At 38.5% G+C, this 12,529-nt stretch overlaps 1 protein-coding gene across 4 annotated transcripts in view; it reads right to left on the bottom strand.

The window, feature by feature from the left end:
• Positions 1 to 1,008: 1,008 nt before the first annotated feature.
• The window catches only part of LOC121732073, a 325,970-nt gene continuing 314,449 nt past the window's right edge, over positions 1,009 to 12,529 (bottom strand). For 3 of the 4 annotated variants that reach the window (XM_042121855.1, XM_042121854.1, XM_042121857.1), the window contains 8 exons: positions 11,022 to 11,186; positions 8,822 to 8,987; positions 8,321 to 8,469; positions 8,027 to 8,156; positions 5,536 to 7,762; positions 5,295 to 5,445; positions 4,836 to 4,980; positions 1,009 to 2,959 (listed from right to left, as the gene is read on the bottom strand). In XM_042121855.1, the coding sequence (XP_041977789.1) occupies positions 2,778 to 2,959; positions 4,836 to 4,980; positions 5,295 to 5,445; positions 5,536 to 7,762; positions 8,027 to 8,156; positions 8,321 to 8,469; positions 8,822 to 8,987; positions 11,022 to 11,186 (3,315 nt within the window). In that variant the 3' untranslated portion in view covers positions 1,009 to 2,777. Of the gene's footprint in view, positions 3,008 to 4,835; positions 4,981 to 5,294; positions 5,446 to 5,535; positions 7,763 to 8,026; positions 8,157 to 8,320; positions 8,470 to 8,821; positions 8,988 to 11,021; positions 11,187 to 12,529 lie in introns of all 4 variants that reach the window. The other variant, XM_042121856.1, reaches the window with a different exon arrangement.

The raw sequence follows: 12,529 nt of genomic DNA, 5'->3' as shown, positions 1-12,529 counted from the left end.
AAATAACAACAAATGAAATTTTTTTGAGTTAATGAAAATTATGAGAATTTTCTTGAATAATTTCGAATGTCCTGAAATTCTACATTGATTAAGGGCATTTATAGGCGACAAGTCAACTCGCGACTTTCAATACAAAAACTTGCGAAGTTGTTCCTTTCCGCATTTCTAGTGTTTTTAGTTTCTTACTTATTCACGGATAAGGGTGTGATCTCATTTCACATCTCTTTAGCATTTTTACCTTTCTGCTACCACGAAATTGTAGCAGAATGCTAAAATGATAAGAAGCCTGGAAAAAAATATTTTTATTTTTCTTTTATCATTAAGAAAATGTATACAGTTAAACTTATAGGTGTAGGTAAAATAAAAATAAAACAGATGTATTATTTGGGAACGGAATCGTTTATTCAACCCACCTGCAATAGAGCATTAAAATTATACCATTAATCTACACATATTTGTACTGTTCAAAGTACCTACCTATTTATATTCTATACCTTAGTTGAGAACTATCCAATGCGACCAATATCAAAAATTCGCCTGTATTCATAATTTTGTCGCTCGTCACATACACATGGAAAAAGGGTATCTTATGAATAAAGACGAATGATAACCATCTCGTGCTCATAATTTAGTGGTAGTTACAGATCACAGTACCCCTGGATCCTACGATTATCATTAACGAATATAATGTAATATAGATTAGGTACAATTTTTATAACAAACAATAAAATATGGTTGGGAGGTCGCTGTTGTAAGCCATACGATCCAGATTCTATATGGATGATCTGTTAGATACATAAATAAGGTGGTTTTTACAGTGACGAGCTTTAAGAGCAATTTCACGACATTTTAACGTTGTCCAATAAATTATATTTACTACGAGATATTTTTACACTTTAGTATTTTAAAGAAACATTATCTGGATCGTTGTAATGAAATATTACTTCTACCTGCAGGAATAAATATTGGGTATATTATAGTAAATTATATATTATAAATGATATTACATTAATTACGTTATTGCATTTTATTAGGATTATATCATTTATGAGATTTTGTTTGTATTGTAAAAATATTAAATAGTTACATTATTTGAAATAACACGTATTCAGAATTCAGATACACATTTAAAAATTCAATGTTGCTATAGATTTGGACAAGACGTTTTTCGAACTTCAAATAGAGTTGTTCAAATAAACATTTTTTTTTATAAAAATTGAAAATGTGTATCTGAATGCCTCCAAGTTTATCCTAGAATGAGACATATGACTACGCACAGACAACGGGTTTTGAGTTTTCACAAATTAAATACAGGTCAATTCGTTACATAGACATATGAATTATTCTTATAAATATCGATCGAGTTGTTCGTTAATTTTTTTCTTAATAGGTATAAATCTTTCTTATTGTCTTTAAACTTTGCCATTAAAATAAATATGGGCAAAATAACCAGGACAGAGTCGTGTCTCAGCGTAACAAGTGGTGGCAAATTTCTGTGTAAATCGCTTTGGTTTATTAGAATATCTACAAGTAATAAGATAAGCTGAAAATCCCTACATAAAGGTTTATAACCATAATTAATAATAACCAGTATTGACAATGCTTCTAACAACAAACAATATCAATTGCGTAAAGTTTTGGTCTTGTACTTGAGTTCCAAACACTTGTTTATTATTATTATTAAATGTTATATACGTTGTAGATTTATGAGTAACATTGAGAGTTAAAATTCTTGTCAATACTGGAATTGTAACTAACGAAATAATACAGTTTAATGATATGTGCCTAAGTATACACAAATTATTATTGATAGATCGCAAATCATACAACTAAATAAATAGTTTAAATGACGTTACACAATATATACACCTACCATAGTTTAGTACCCTTGGATTTAATGGATTTTATAACTATACTGTCGTTACACCATAATTATGACTATTTCCATAACTAAGTTACTAGCACAATAATTGTAAATATTTACATTTTCAACGATTCGAAGCCACGAATCAAAGATTCAAGGAATACTTATAATACCTACACAATAGATTAGATTAGGACTTTAGACTATTAATTGCATCGTTTAAATTGCTTAGATTTTGTATGGCGCAAAGCACTCACACGTTAAAATAGAACGCAACTATAGATAGTACTTAGTAGGTATAAACGAGGTGACGATAACATAAAAACCGTCGATACCTGGCTTCGAAAACTTCTCCATTCTAGTTCCAACAATAACGCTTTTCTTCGTACATTTCGAAAGGAATCCATTTAAATGTATACGAAAATAATTGGGACTTACAAGTATATACAAAAATATCACATTACTTCGAGGCCGCAGCTTTCAATTACTTAGTCATTACTTAATACTTCTTCTTACCTAATTCGTCGGTAGGCTCGAAGCGTAAACTAGACAGCGTGAAGTAACAAAACAAACTTAAATCGATTCTACACGTACTGTACTTACAAGTTACGACACTAAAATACTTTATAAATTATAATTATTTTGAGATATTGCATCAAAAGTAGCTTAAATCGCATGTTCGAATTTAAAAACATCAATAAATTAAGAACTCGAGCACAAAAAGTCAGTAACTAAAAGTCGGGCGCCGACCGCTCGGTCTGCGCTGCGTGTACGGGCGGAAGGAAGCTGCAGCCTGGCGGACGTCGGAGAGCAGCCGCTACTCGTAAAACTATTTGGCTCACACGACAGAAGCGAGGCCGGTCCGCACCTTATCACGACGTACAAAAATATAGTTCTGGAGCGTCGTTTATCGCTAACAGTCTTTGGCGTCGGGGGACGATCCGGCGGAGAAGTCGTCTAGGAAGTCGAAGGTGGCGACGGCGGCTCGCTCGGGGTCCCCGTAGCGGACGAAGAAGCCGTCGCGGCCGAGGATGGAGGGGCGGCGGACGCGCGGCGCGCGCAGCACCGCGAGGCCCCGCACGCGCAGCGCCGCCGCTGCACCAACACGCGCGTTAGCCCCCTACGTCTACAAGCGGCCGCCCTCTGGCGAGACAACACGCGTGAGCCTGAGCCTCTCGCTCGCACTCGCGCGTACCGCACCGCTCCCGATACCCACACTCGATCATGCTTTGTACGTAACGTATCACTTGTTAAATGCGATCTTTAAAAATTTGACGACCTCTAAAATTGCTCAAGACAGCTCCAGAATGTGGGATGATTAGAAAGACGGTTGCTTCGGAGAAAACTATTGTATTGCGAGGGCTACCATCGCATTTTGCAAGTGAAAGTCATCTAGGTATTAGATATTATAATATTTTTCTTGAAAAGTTAAGGCATAAGTAACCGAAAATTCTAAAAGCAACAACATTTTAGGTAATATCTGATACCTCAATTGTCTAGACAGTTTCCCAAAGCATGATCGACTGTAATGAAAGTTTAGATACTGTGCTTCCTTTTTTGGAGCGGTGCGCCAAAAGACATCTACTCGACATGAAGAGTGAGATGGTGCGTTTGAGTGTGAGCGAAAACAATGGCAGTGAGTGGAAAATATAAGATGAGTATTGAGTATAGACTATTATAAGTAAATAAAATCAAAATACAATAATTAATTAATCAAAGAGGCAGTCTCTATAGTAAAACATCAAATAAAAATGTAAACAAAGAAACAGAATAAATGAAATTATAAAATATAAATGTTAACATTGGCTAAAGGTAAAAACTGGTATTTCTTTGCTAACATTTTAGAACATTCTGCAATTTTAAATTAATTTTGAAATTAAATTAAAAAAATAATCTAAAATTAATACTTAGATACCTCTACCCTAAATAATAGATTGAGTAAATAGAGAAATTAAACTTTGTTAGGTATTTGTATTATTCCTAAGTGCCTGTCCAGATGAGGCGATTTACGCGCGAAGTCCATACGCGCGTTTAAACTTCTATTGCATCCAGATACCGCGTTTTACGTGCGTTTTTACGCTACAAACATGGACTCGAAGTTATCACGCTCCAATCAAATACGTCCATTCGCAACGGACTCTAGCGATAGCGTAGTAATTCTGGACGCTGCAATGGCACCCAAGTATCTCGACTCGCGCGTCGCTCGCGCGTTTTACGCGCGAGTAAGAAAACGCGTAGGCATCTGGATTCTGGACGAGATATATGTAACAGTAGCTCTAGTATCTCGGTTTACGCGCGTACGAGTCGCTCACTCGCGCCTAAAACGCTTCATCCAGACAGGCTCTAACGATTGACTTGAAGTTAAGGACTTTTGAAATAACACACTATGCGTGATAATGAAATGGCATTTCGAGTGATTGTGTCTAAGTATAGAGTTATTTTACCAAAAAGAGATCCTTAAGTCAATAGCGTTTAATATCTTAACTCCTGACAAAGGTAAAATAATTCCAAATTGACTTTAGCACAATAATTAAACCTTGAAGTTTTAATAACGATCTGTGACGGTAACACTGTTTATAAGAATCATATCGACCGACACTCCATTCACTGCTTAGGCAGAGTTGCGGGTACTACAGTTCGACAAGGCTTTAATTGAATATGTCAATGTCAGTCAATGTGCGCTGCTGGTAAAGGAGAACTGTCAAAAATGACGTTTTTGTATGATAGAAGCGTTAGTTCCTTTTCTCGCCACGTTCATAAACAGCCTTGTCGAACTATATAGAACCTATCGCACGCTTGCTAGCGTTGACCAATAACAACGCGGTATCGAACGAATCCGAGTCGAGCGCGAATAGTAAATAACCACGCTCATCGAAAGAGGCAAGTTCCTGATTAGAAACAATTTACAGTCATAGCTCGTTTGGAAATATTTTGGTAACAGGTAAAATAACTCTGAATTAGCAATACCAACCGGTATTTTGCCGTCGGGATCGATGTAGTCTGTGCAGGCGAGAGTACGGCGGCGGCGGCGGCGGCGGTTCCGCGGGAGACGAGCCGCATGATGATGGAGACGAGTCGCTGGACGCCAGCATCACGTCTAGCAGGTTGGCTCGTGCCTGGAATTGGTAAGTATAGCATGGTTCCATAAGTGAAGTTCTTGAAGAATAGAATAATCTGTTCTTTAGTACCTACAAAAATATTTAGACCAACGCGTTTCAAAGTTCTCGTTCTTTTTTGTTAATTAGTCTTTTACAGCAATATAGAAAAATAATCTGGACATTAAACAGATAAACAGTCGTATCAATATTTTGAGTAAGAGATCTAACCACTATTTGTGTTGGTACCACCTTCATTGCGTAACTCTGATAAGGTATCCTCTTTTAAAACAAAGGACTGGTTTAGTAATTTAAACACAATCTGAATGATTTACCTTGGGATCGCTGAAATCAATGTCTTTTTCAACGTGCACCCAGCCTGTCGGCGCCCACAGAGCGTTGTCTTTATTCAAACATGTTTTTTCAGTTTTGTCTTCTTGCTTCACCTCATTTACTGTCAATGGACCTTCGCTTTGACGAATCATTCTGTAATTGAGAAAGATATTTTATTGTATTGTATAAAATCAAAATCAATCTTAATTAAAATAATTAAAAATTATGTTGAACGAGTCTTACCTATTAAGCTCATCAATAACATCCTTTGAAGTGGCAGCTTCGTGAAAGCTGAGGGAATGTTCTTGCTTGATAATGATTGATTCCGGAACTGTTTGCGTCGTAGAGGGACGGTTCTTCCCGGCGACGGGTATTTTCGATTTCGTCCTATTCGGTGAAGATGGAGGCCTTTTACCTCCTAATAGCATGGGAATGCGACTTTTTTCTCCCCTCCGTCTCACTTCTTTCTGAATACCCTCACTCTTATTACTTATTATCACAGTTTCAGCAGTTGACGTACTTGTCGTGTTTGATTCAGTCATTTGAGGAGAACTAGTCTCTGGCGATGAGTTTTCCTCCTCTTCAGGAACAGTACCGAGAACCAATGAGCTTCGTCTACAAGCATTTAAAACTTCTTCAACGAGTGACATGTCAGTTTCAGGATATTGGAAACTATTAGATTTTGTTAGTGTGGATTCAGTTTCTTTTTCGTTAGAAACTTGTTTGTTTAATTTGATATTAAGGGTATTTTCTTTTAGGGCGGTAGTATTTTCTGAATTATGACTAGATTCTATTTCACAATTTTTATACTCCTTTGCAACTAAACGGTCAACTTCCGTAGAATCATCTACATCAACACCTCTATTGATTTCATTCTTTCTTTGCACTTTTGAAAGTTGCCTATTGTCGATTTCGTTTTCCAAATTCTCGTTGCGCGATATCTCAACATAGTAATCTTCTGAATCATTATAAGGATCTTCTCTTTCTATATATCTAGGTGTCGATTTTGGCTCGGAAACATCACAATACGACATTCTTGGTCTATCAGCTATAATATCACAGGAGTCATTTTCGGAGAAACTTCCGAAAGAGTCAGGCCTTTGCCTATCTTCAGAAACCTCGCTTCGGGGATCAACGGATTCGTCGTCAAAGTCGGCCGCTGCATATGGAGGAGGTAGTTCTCGAATTTCAGATACAGGACGGGATGACATTGAATCAGATTCTTCCCGATCACGACAGTATTTTTGCTGCTCGGCTATAAAATTCAAAACACTTTGAAGCGCTTGTTCACGATCTTGTAGGCCTACCGACTGAACATCGTTAATACGTAAGTGACTATTAGGGTCTTGAGCAGCGAGCGGTATACCTTTGGATGAGTTTGATGCTAAACTTTTTGTGCTTTCATATTTGACAAGTCTATAAAAATCACGCGTAAAATCAAGGCCAACATTCGCACAATCTCCTTCCTCACTTAAAGCTGTACTACAACGTTTCTCTTGAACGTCAGAGGCACTTGACCAAGAACCACCAGGAGAGTGAGTCCCAGAGTATTCCCATCGCTTTTCAGAAGTCTCTGCATCGTCTGCAATTCTACATTCTTCAATTTCTATTGTTGCAAAACCACAATCATTCCATAAGCAGTCACCCACATCTTCTTCTAATTCTAAAGCATCATCTTCTCTAATACTAGGTAAGGTTGACAGGGATATTTGGCCAGGAGTAGTAATTTCAGCGAACGGAGAATGTCTATCCCTGAGATCTTCGCATGACAGCGACAAACTCCAATCTTCTAATTCCGCTCTATCGTACTCTAAGTCTGCTAAGTCCCTGTGCCTTTGTTGCAGCGCAGATCTCGCATCATCTAATTCTAACCAATGCTGAACATAATCTGCTTCATACTGAGCAACATCTACTCTATCATCTAAAGTGCTTCCCCAAGATGCTCTTTCGGAGCTCGTCGTCGATGGTATCGCAGCTCGTCTCAAAGGCCTTTCAGGTGCGGGTTTTATATCTAAAACCAATACACCGGAGCTCGGCGTCGGCGTGTCTAGACAAGTAGAGGGACAAGTCGTTCCCGCCAGAAACTTTAAGCACAAATGCGAATCTGAAAAACTTCTAACGACATGTTGGAAAGGTAAAACTGGCCTAGACGGGGGATAGCTGCCCCTTATTCCGGCAAAAGCTACTCCGATAGGAAAACATATGTAGTCCGCGTCCAACATTCTTGCGTGTCGACGAGATTCTCGAGGGTTTATTGATACAATGGTTTGATTGTCGGTTTCATCAGAAGCCTCATTGAGATCCGGCAAAACTCTATCAACAGCATGATCGCTTTGCCTCGAGGCATCCGCTTGAACATCGCTAGACATTGTAGAATACCCTTCATCTTTTGCACCACTTTCGGGAGATTCTGCTCCAGCTTCACAAGCCTCGCCACTGCCTTCATCTGCTCCCTTTTCTCTTGTCGTACCTGTAATTGTAAAGCGATTCTATTAATTTACATAAATTGTGAAGTAACAAAGATAGAAGATAATTACGCTGTTAAATGTTGTTTCGTTTTGGGTTTTATTAATGGGTACAATATAATATTACGTAAAGTCACAATGTCATATTGCTATACTGTGGTAAAGTTTTTAATTAAAAATTTAAGGTGTTCATTATTATTATTATTAAAAGTTATATAAATTATACAGGATGCTAATAATTGAAACTAAGATAATTGTCAATTACTGACCTTTAGCAGCGTCTGAACAAGGCTGTGGCATACTCAGGCTCAGGGTAGCTGGTCGGGCTGGCGGCGCCCACAGCGTAGGGTCTACCGCTGAGAGGGCTCGAGCGAGATTTGCTGGCGTCACTTCGAGGCCCTAAAAATAATTTATTATAAGACAAAAAAAATTATGAAAAATATTTACATTTTTATGGCTCGGTATTGCCATATTTGCTGGATTCCACCGTACCCCGTGGAATGCGTAGGAGCATGTCGCGTCCCAAAAAAAGGTATTGCCATATCAAATAAACAATTGCATACCTTTAGTTCAGTCCAAATGTCGGCCAGGATTTGATGCCTCCGCTTATCATCATGACTCAGAGGGTGAGGGTGTGAGGTGGGGGGCGCCGGGGGTGGAGAATCTCTGAACGACACCAGCGAACCACAGGACCCTACGTCCACCAGATGCACTGGAAGTTTCGAGTATTATTTGATATAAAAATTGCATTTATAAACTTTATTCTTAGTTAACTATATCGAAGCCAAAAGAATTTGTGTAAATCCTCCATACAGTATAACGTAGTCGAGTTAAGATTTTTAACTTTTACTTAATAATTTAAAAGGCTTCGAAGTTAAATGCATCAAGTTACTTTTACTAATCTTAATCTCAGAATCAAATCTTCTACTCTGTAATATGTTTCAGTAATGTTAATGTGTAGTAGTAATAAGAAAGCTATGTATGAGTTGTGTAGTAGTAATAATGATATAAGAATATACCTAAGATGATTTTACTTAAAATCCTGATCCTTCAAGAGTACGTACCTTGTAAGTCTCTGGGTGTGTGAGGAGTGAGGGGTGTGTGCGGTGTCGCCGGAGACGGCCTGGGCTGGGGTCGCAGCTGCCGCACCAGCAGAGAACTCAGGGCTCGATTCTGCCCTTCCAGCTCCCGGATCCTCGCTCGAGCACATCCCAACTCCTCGCGTATGCTCTGAAAAAAAGCACACCGACTTATTGATTTCTCATTTTCACTTTAATATATTGGTATTTATAATGCCTATTTAGAAAGTCTTAATACAATAATCTTTTACTAAAGCGATGGAATATTGACGAAATTCGAATTGAAAAACGATCCACAGCAGTTGAATTTTCAAAGTACCCACCAGACGTGTCATCTTATATTACAAGTACGAAAATAAAGTTGTTTGAACATTAATTAAGCGTAATGAAGGGATTCATTATATTTATCTAAATCTTCCTTTGTATTGTCTGTGGAGGTGTACGCGAATATTTTAATTATGCTTCATTAGCCAAATTAAATTCGAGTAAGTAATTGACGGCTGGTAATTATGGGGGGAGATGTCAGATAGGGAACGACAATGTTGCCAGTATTAACAAAAGTAGACGAACTTTGTTTATTAAAAGATTTTCATGAATTCGGAGAATTTTCATTATTTTGAGTCGTAGTTATAAGCTACGTTGAAATTACTTTAATTAAAATTCTGGTGGAAAGTTTTGATGGGCTATTCCTATATAACGGCGAGATTAGGTAAGGAGGAGCTAATAAATCATTACACAGCCCTTCTATCTTTAATTAAAATGTTCATAAAACATTTTATGATAGCCCAAATATTTAATAAACTGAATGAAACTGAAATACTGTTTATCAACACAAACGAAACATTGCTGTTAAACAAATCCTCCTATTTTAGTAGCAACAGTGTTGGGTCAATATCAGGGCAGGCGATCGTAAATAGCCAACTTGCGAATCAAGCCTAAGCTAAATTAAATACAAAGCTAAAGTGAAAACTAAAATGCGTGAACGTTATCTGTCAAGTGCACGCCCGACCATCTTTATTCGAAAACTTTCGCGCCAAAACTAGAACAACATGGCGGACATTTGTGGGCCGGATTTAAACACAGGCATTCGCATTATCGGTCAGATTATGCCAAGATTATAGTGGTCCAGAGGTCGGTAAAATTATTACGGTGCCAGCTTAGCCTAAAGTGTCCCATTTCGTGGAATTTATGTGCGAATGTGCTACGAATAATCCGCGGAAATAGGCGGCGTATAATTATGAGAAAACAATTTCCGGTTTCCATCTTAATGCTGGGGATTAAGGGCTTGTGATGAACCTTTTTTTGCACGGTATTAATTTACGCTTTTGAAGCGACATTTTTAAATGCGTTAAAAGGATTCCTTTCCGCTGTCGAGATTAAAATGTCGTTAAAACAGCGCCACTTTGTACAAATGACAAAAGAATGGACTGTCCTTAATGCTAAGTTAGATATATTTCTATACCTACTCATGTGTTGACGATCGACAGACCGAATCAAGTAGTAAGCACCTAAGGTATGCTGTGAACTATTCCAAGGCATTCTTAATTTACCTTAATGCTAAAATCTCATCATCGAAAATGGGAACTCGCTCGCCAAAGGCAAACATTGCGATTTGGGGTTGGAATTTACCCCATGATTTTAGTGCTTATTAACTGCCGTTGTGTACCTACATCCAAGCTTCGGATAGTGGTTTAACGTTGCAGAAACGGGCATAAAACAGTTATCTCGGTTGCCCGCGTTATTTCAGTGATCCGATTCAAATGCGGCGCAACTGTGGGTTACTTTGCAGACAGAGCACTTAAAATTACTGGTCATTTGTGAACAACCACCTGTATTACTAGTAAGTAGTATTAGTAGTATTTGATCATCATCCCATTGTTGATGATCCTCTAGAGAGAGTGAAGGAAAGACTAGTCTTTATTTTTTGGCTACAGTTGTGCCCTCCCAACCTGCTGGGAAACATGTTCCAGCCTCTTGAATCTTTCAGGAGATCGCTGCTAGAGAAGGACATGAAGTCCTCTCATCATTCATTCATTAGTCCTGCGACAAAAATGCCCTCACGGCCACTGTGCCACAGCCCACATCGTCCAGCCGGCGTTCGTGCTCGCAGCCGCAGTCCATCACGACAAAATACAGTGCAGAATTTGTCTGAAGTGCTGCTAGAGAGAGAAGATGTTTCTCTCACCTTCTGCGACAGTAGCGCCCTCACGACCTGCTGGGCGACGTCGTCCAGCCGGCGCTCGTGGTCGCTGTCCACCACACCAGTAGACAGCGCCGTCAGCTCGCCCCGCAGCCGCTCGTTCTCCGCTGACAGCGCAGCTAACTGGCTCTGGTAGTGCGCAGCGGACGCCTGGAATGAAAATGTACCGTGTTAGATTACTTGGTACGAGGAAAGATCTTTTAATCAGGCTAAGGCTGCCTAATGTAAAGGCGCTCTAAAGTCTAATACTAATAATTACTAAAGTTACGAAACAATCAAAATTTGAATTTCATTGTACAACCTGTGTCTACCATGAAGCTAATTTTAGCTTCGTGGTCTATACAGACGAACTTCCTTCATATCGGGTCGATTTTGAGGTTTTCCATCTTATTACGTGGGTGTGCGCTATACATGTGCTATGCGTAGCGGTAGGAACGAATCAATCCAACTAAAATATTCAACGCTGCTAACACGTGCCTTGTTTTTAGTAATATCGATTTTACATTATAATCACTGTAGATATGGAGTGGGGTGTAAAATTCGTCTGCCACGCGGAAAAAAATTAGCAATATGCTGAATTAGTCATAGCCGCTAGCCGGGCGGCGGCCGGGTGGTCGCAACAAAGGGGAAACACGCGATTGATACAGTGTCAAAGGGGAGCCATCAATAGACCGGCTTATACGTGCATTTAATTTGTTCGGCGTCGAAACTGCCTAACACTTTTGTTTTTATGCGTCCCCGGTACTTTCGTGATTGTTTCAAACAAAAAAGGCATAAAATTGTGTACGAACTCAATCGGTTTCGGACAGGTGTTTCGATTGGTTTTGAAAATGTTTGCGCGAAAAATAAAGAAAATTTTAAAATTCACAAAGCTGTCATTTGACGTGTTTTAAAATGTTATAACCACAGATTATAACTTATAGTGAATTGCGTTGTGGTAAATTCTATGGAAATTAGAAACTAGTCGAATTTTTCGCCTCATTTGTTTTTCCATGGAGTAATTTTAAAGCAATTTGAACGTGAAAGCTTTGAATGAAATCCAATTAACATTAAATTCCTATTTTGGTGCTCATGATATTTCAATGCGTAGATTTATTAATCCAATTTTCCAATAAATACCGTACATAATTACTATGAAAATCCTGATTGCTATTTCGTAACATTAATTGGAGAAATCCTATATTTCCCATGGCATTTACGGAAGGAAGGAAAGAAGCAATAAAAAAAACGTCGTGTAAGTATTTAGGTACTTATCTACATAATTAAAACTTGCAAAGTAAATAGTGATTAAATACAGAAGCGAGATAACTCAACGGCGTAAGAACCAATCCACCGTTTAAATATTTAAAAAAAAACTTGAGAGGTGTCAAGGGACACCCGAATGGAACGAAGATATTTCTTATTTTCAAAAAACCTGTATACATATTACATATACACAAAAAAAATATTAAAAAATCGCCATCTTCAGACGCCCAGGAATATTAATTAACAAC

The sequence above is a fragment of the Aricia agestis genome, chromosome 11 (genome assembly GCF_905147365.1).
Source record: "Aricia agestis chromosome 11, ilAriAges1.1, whole genome shotgun sequence".
Lineage (NCBI taxonomy): Eukaryota > Metazoa > Arthropoda > Insecta > Lepidoptera > Lycaenidae > Aricia > Aricia agestis.
This window is presented reverse-complemented; position numbering and strand designations above follow the sequence as displayed.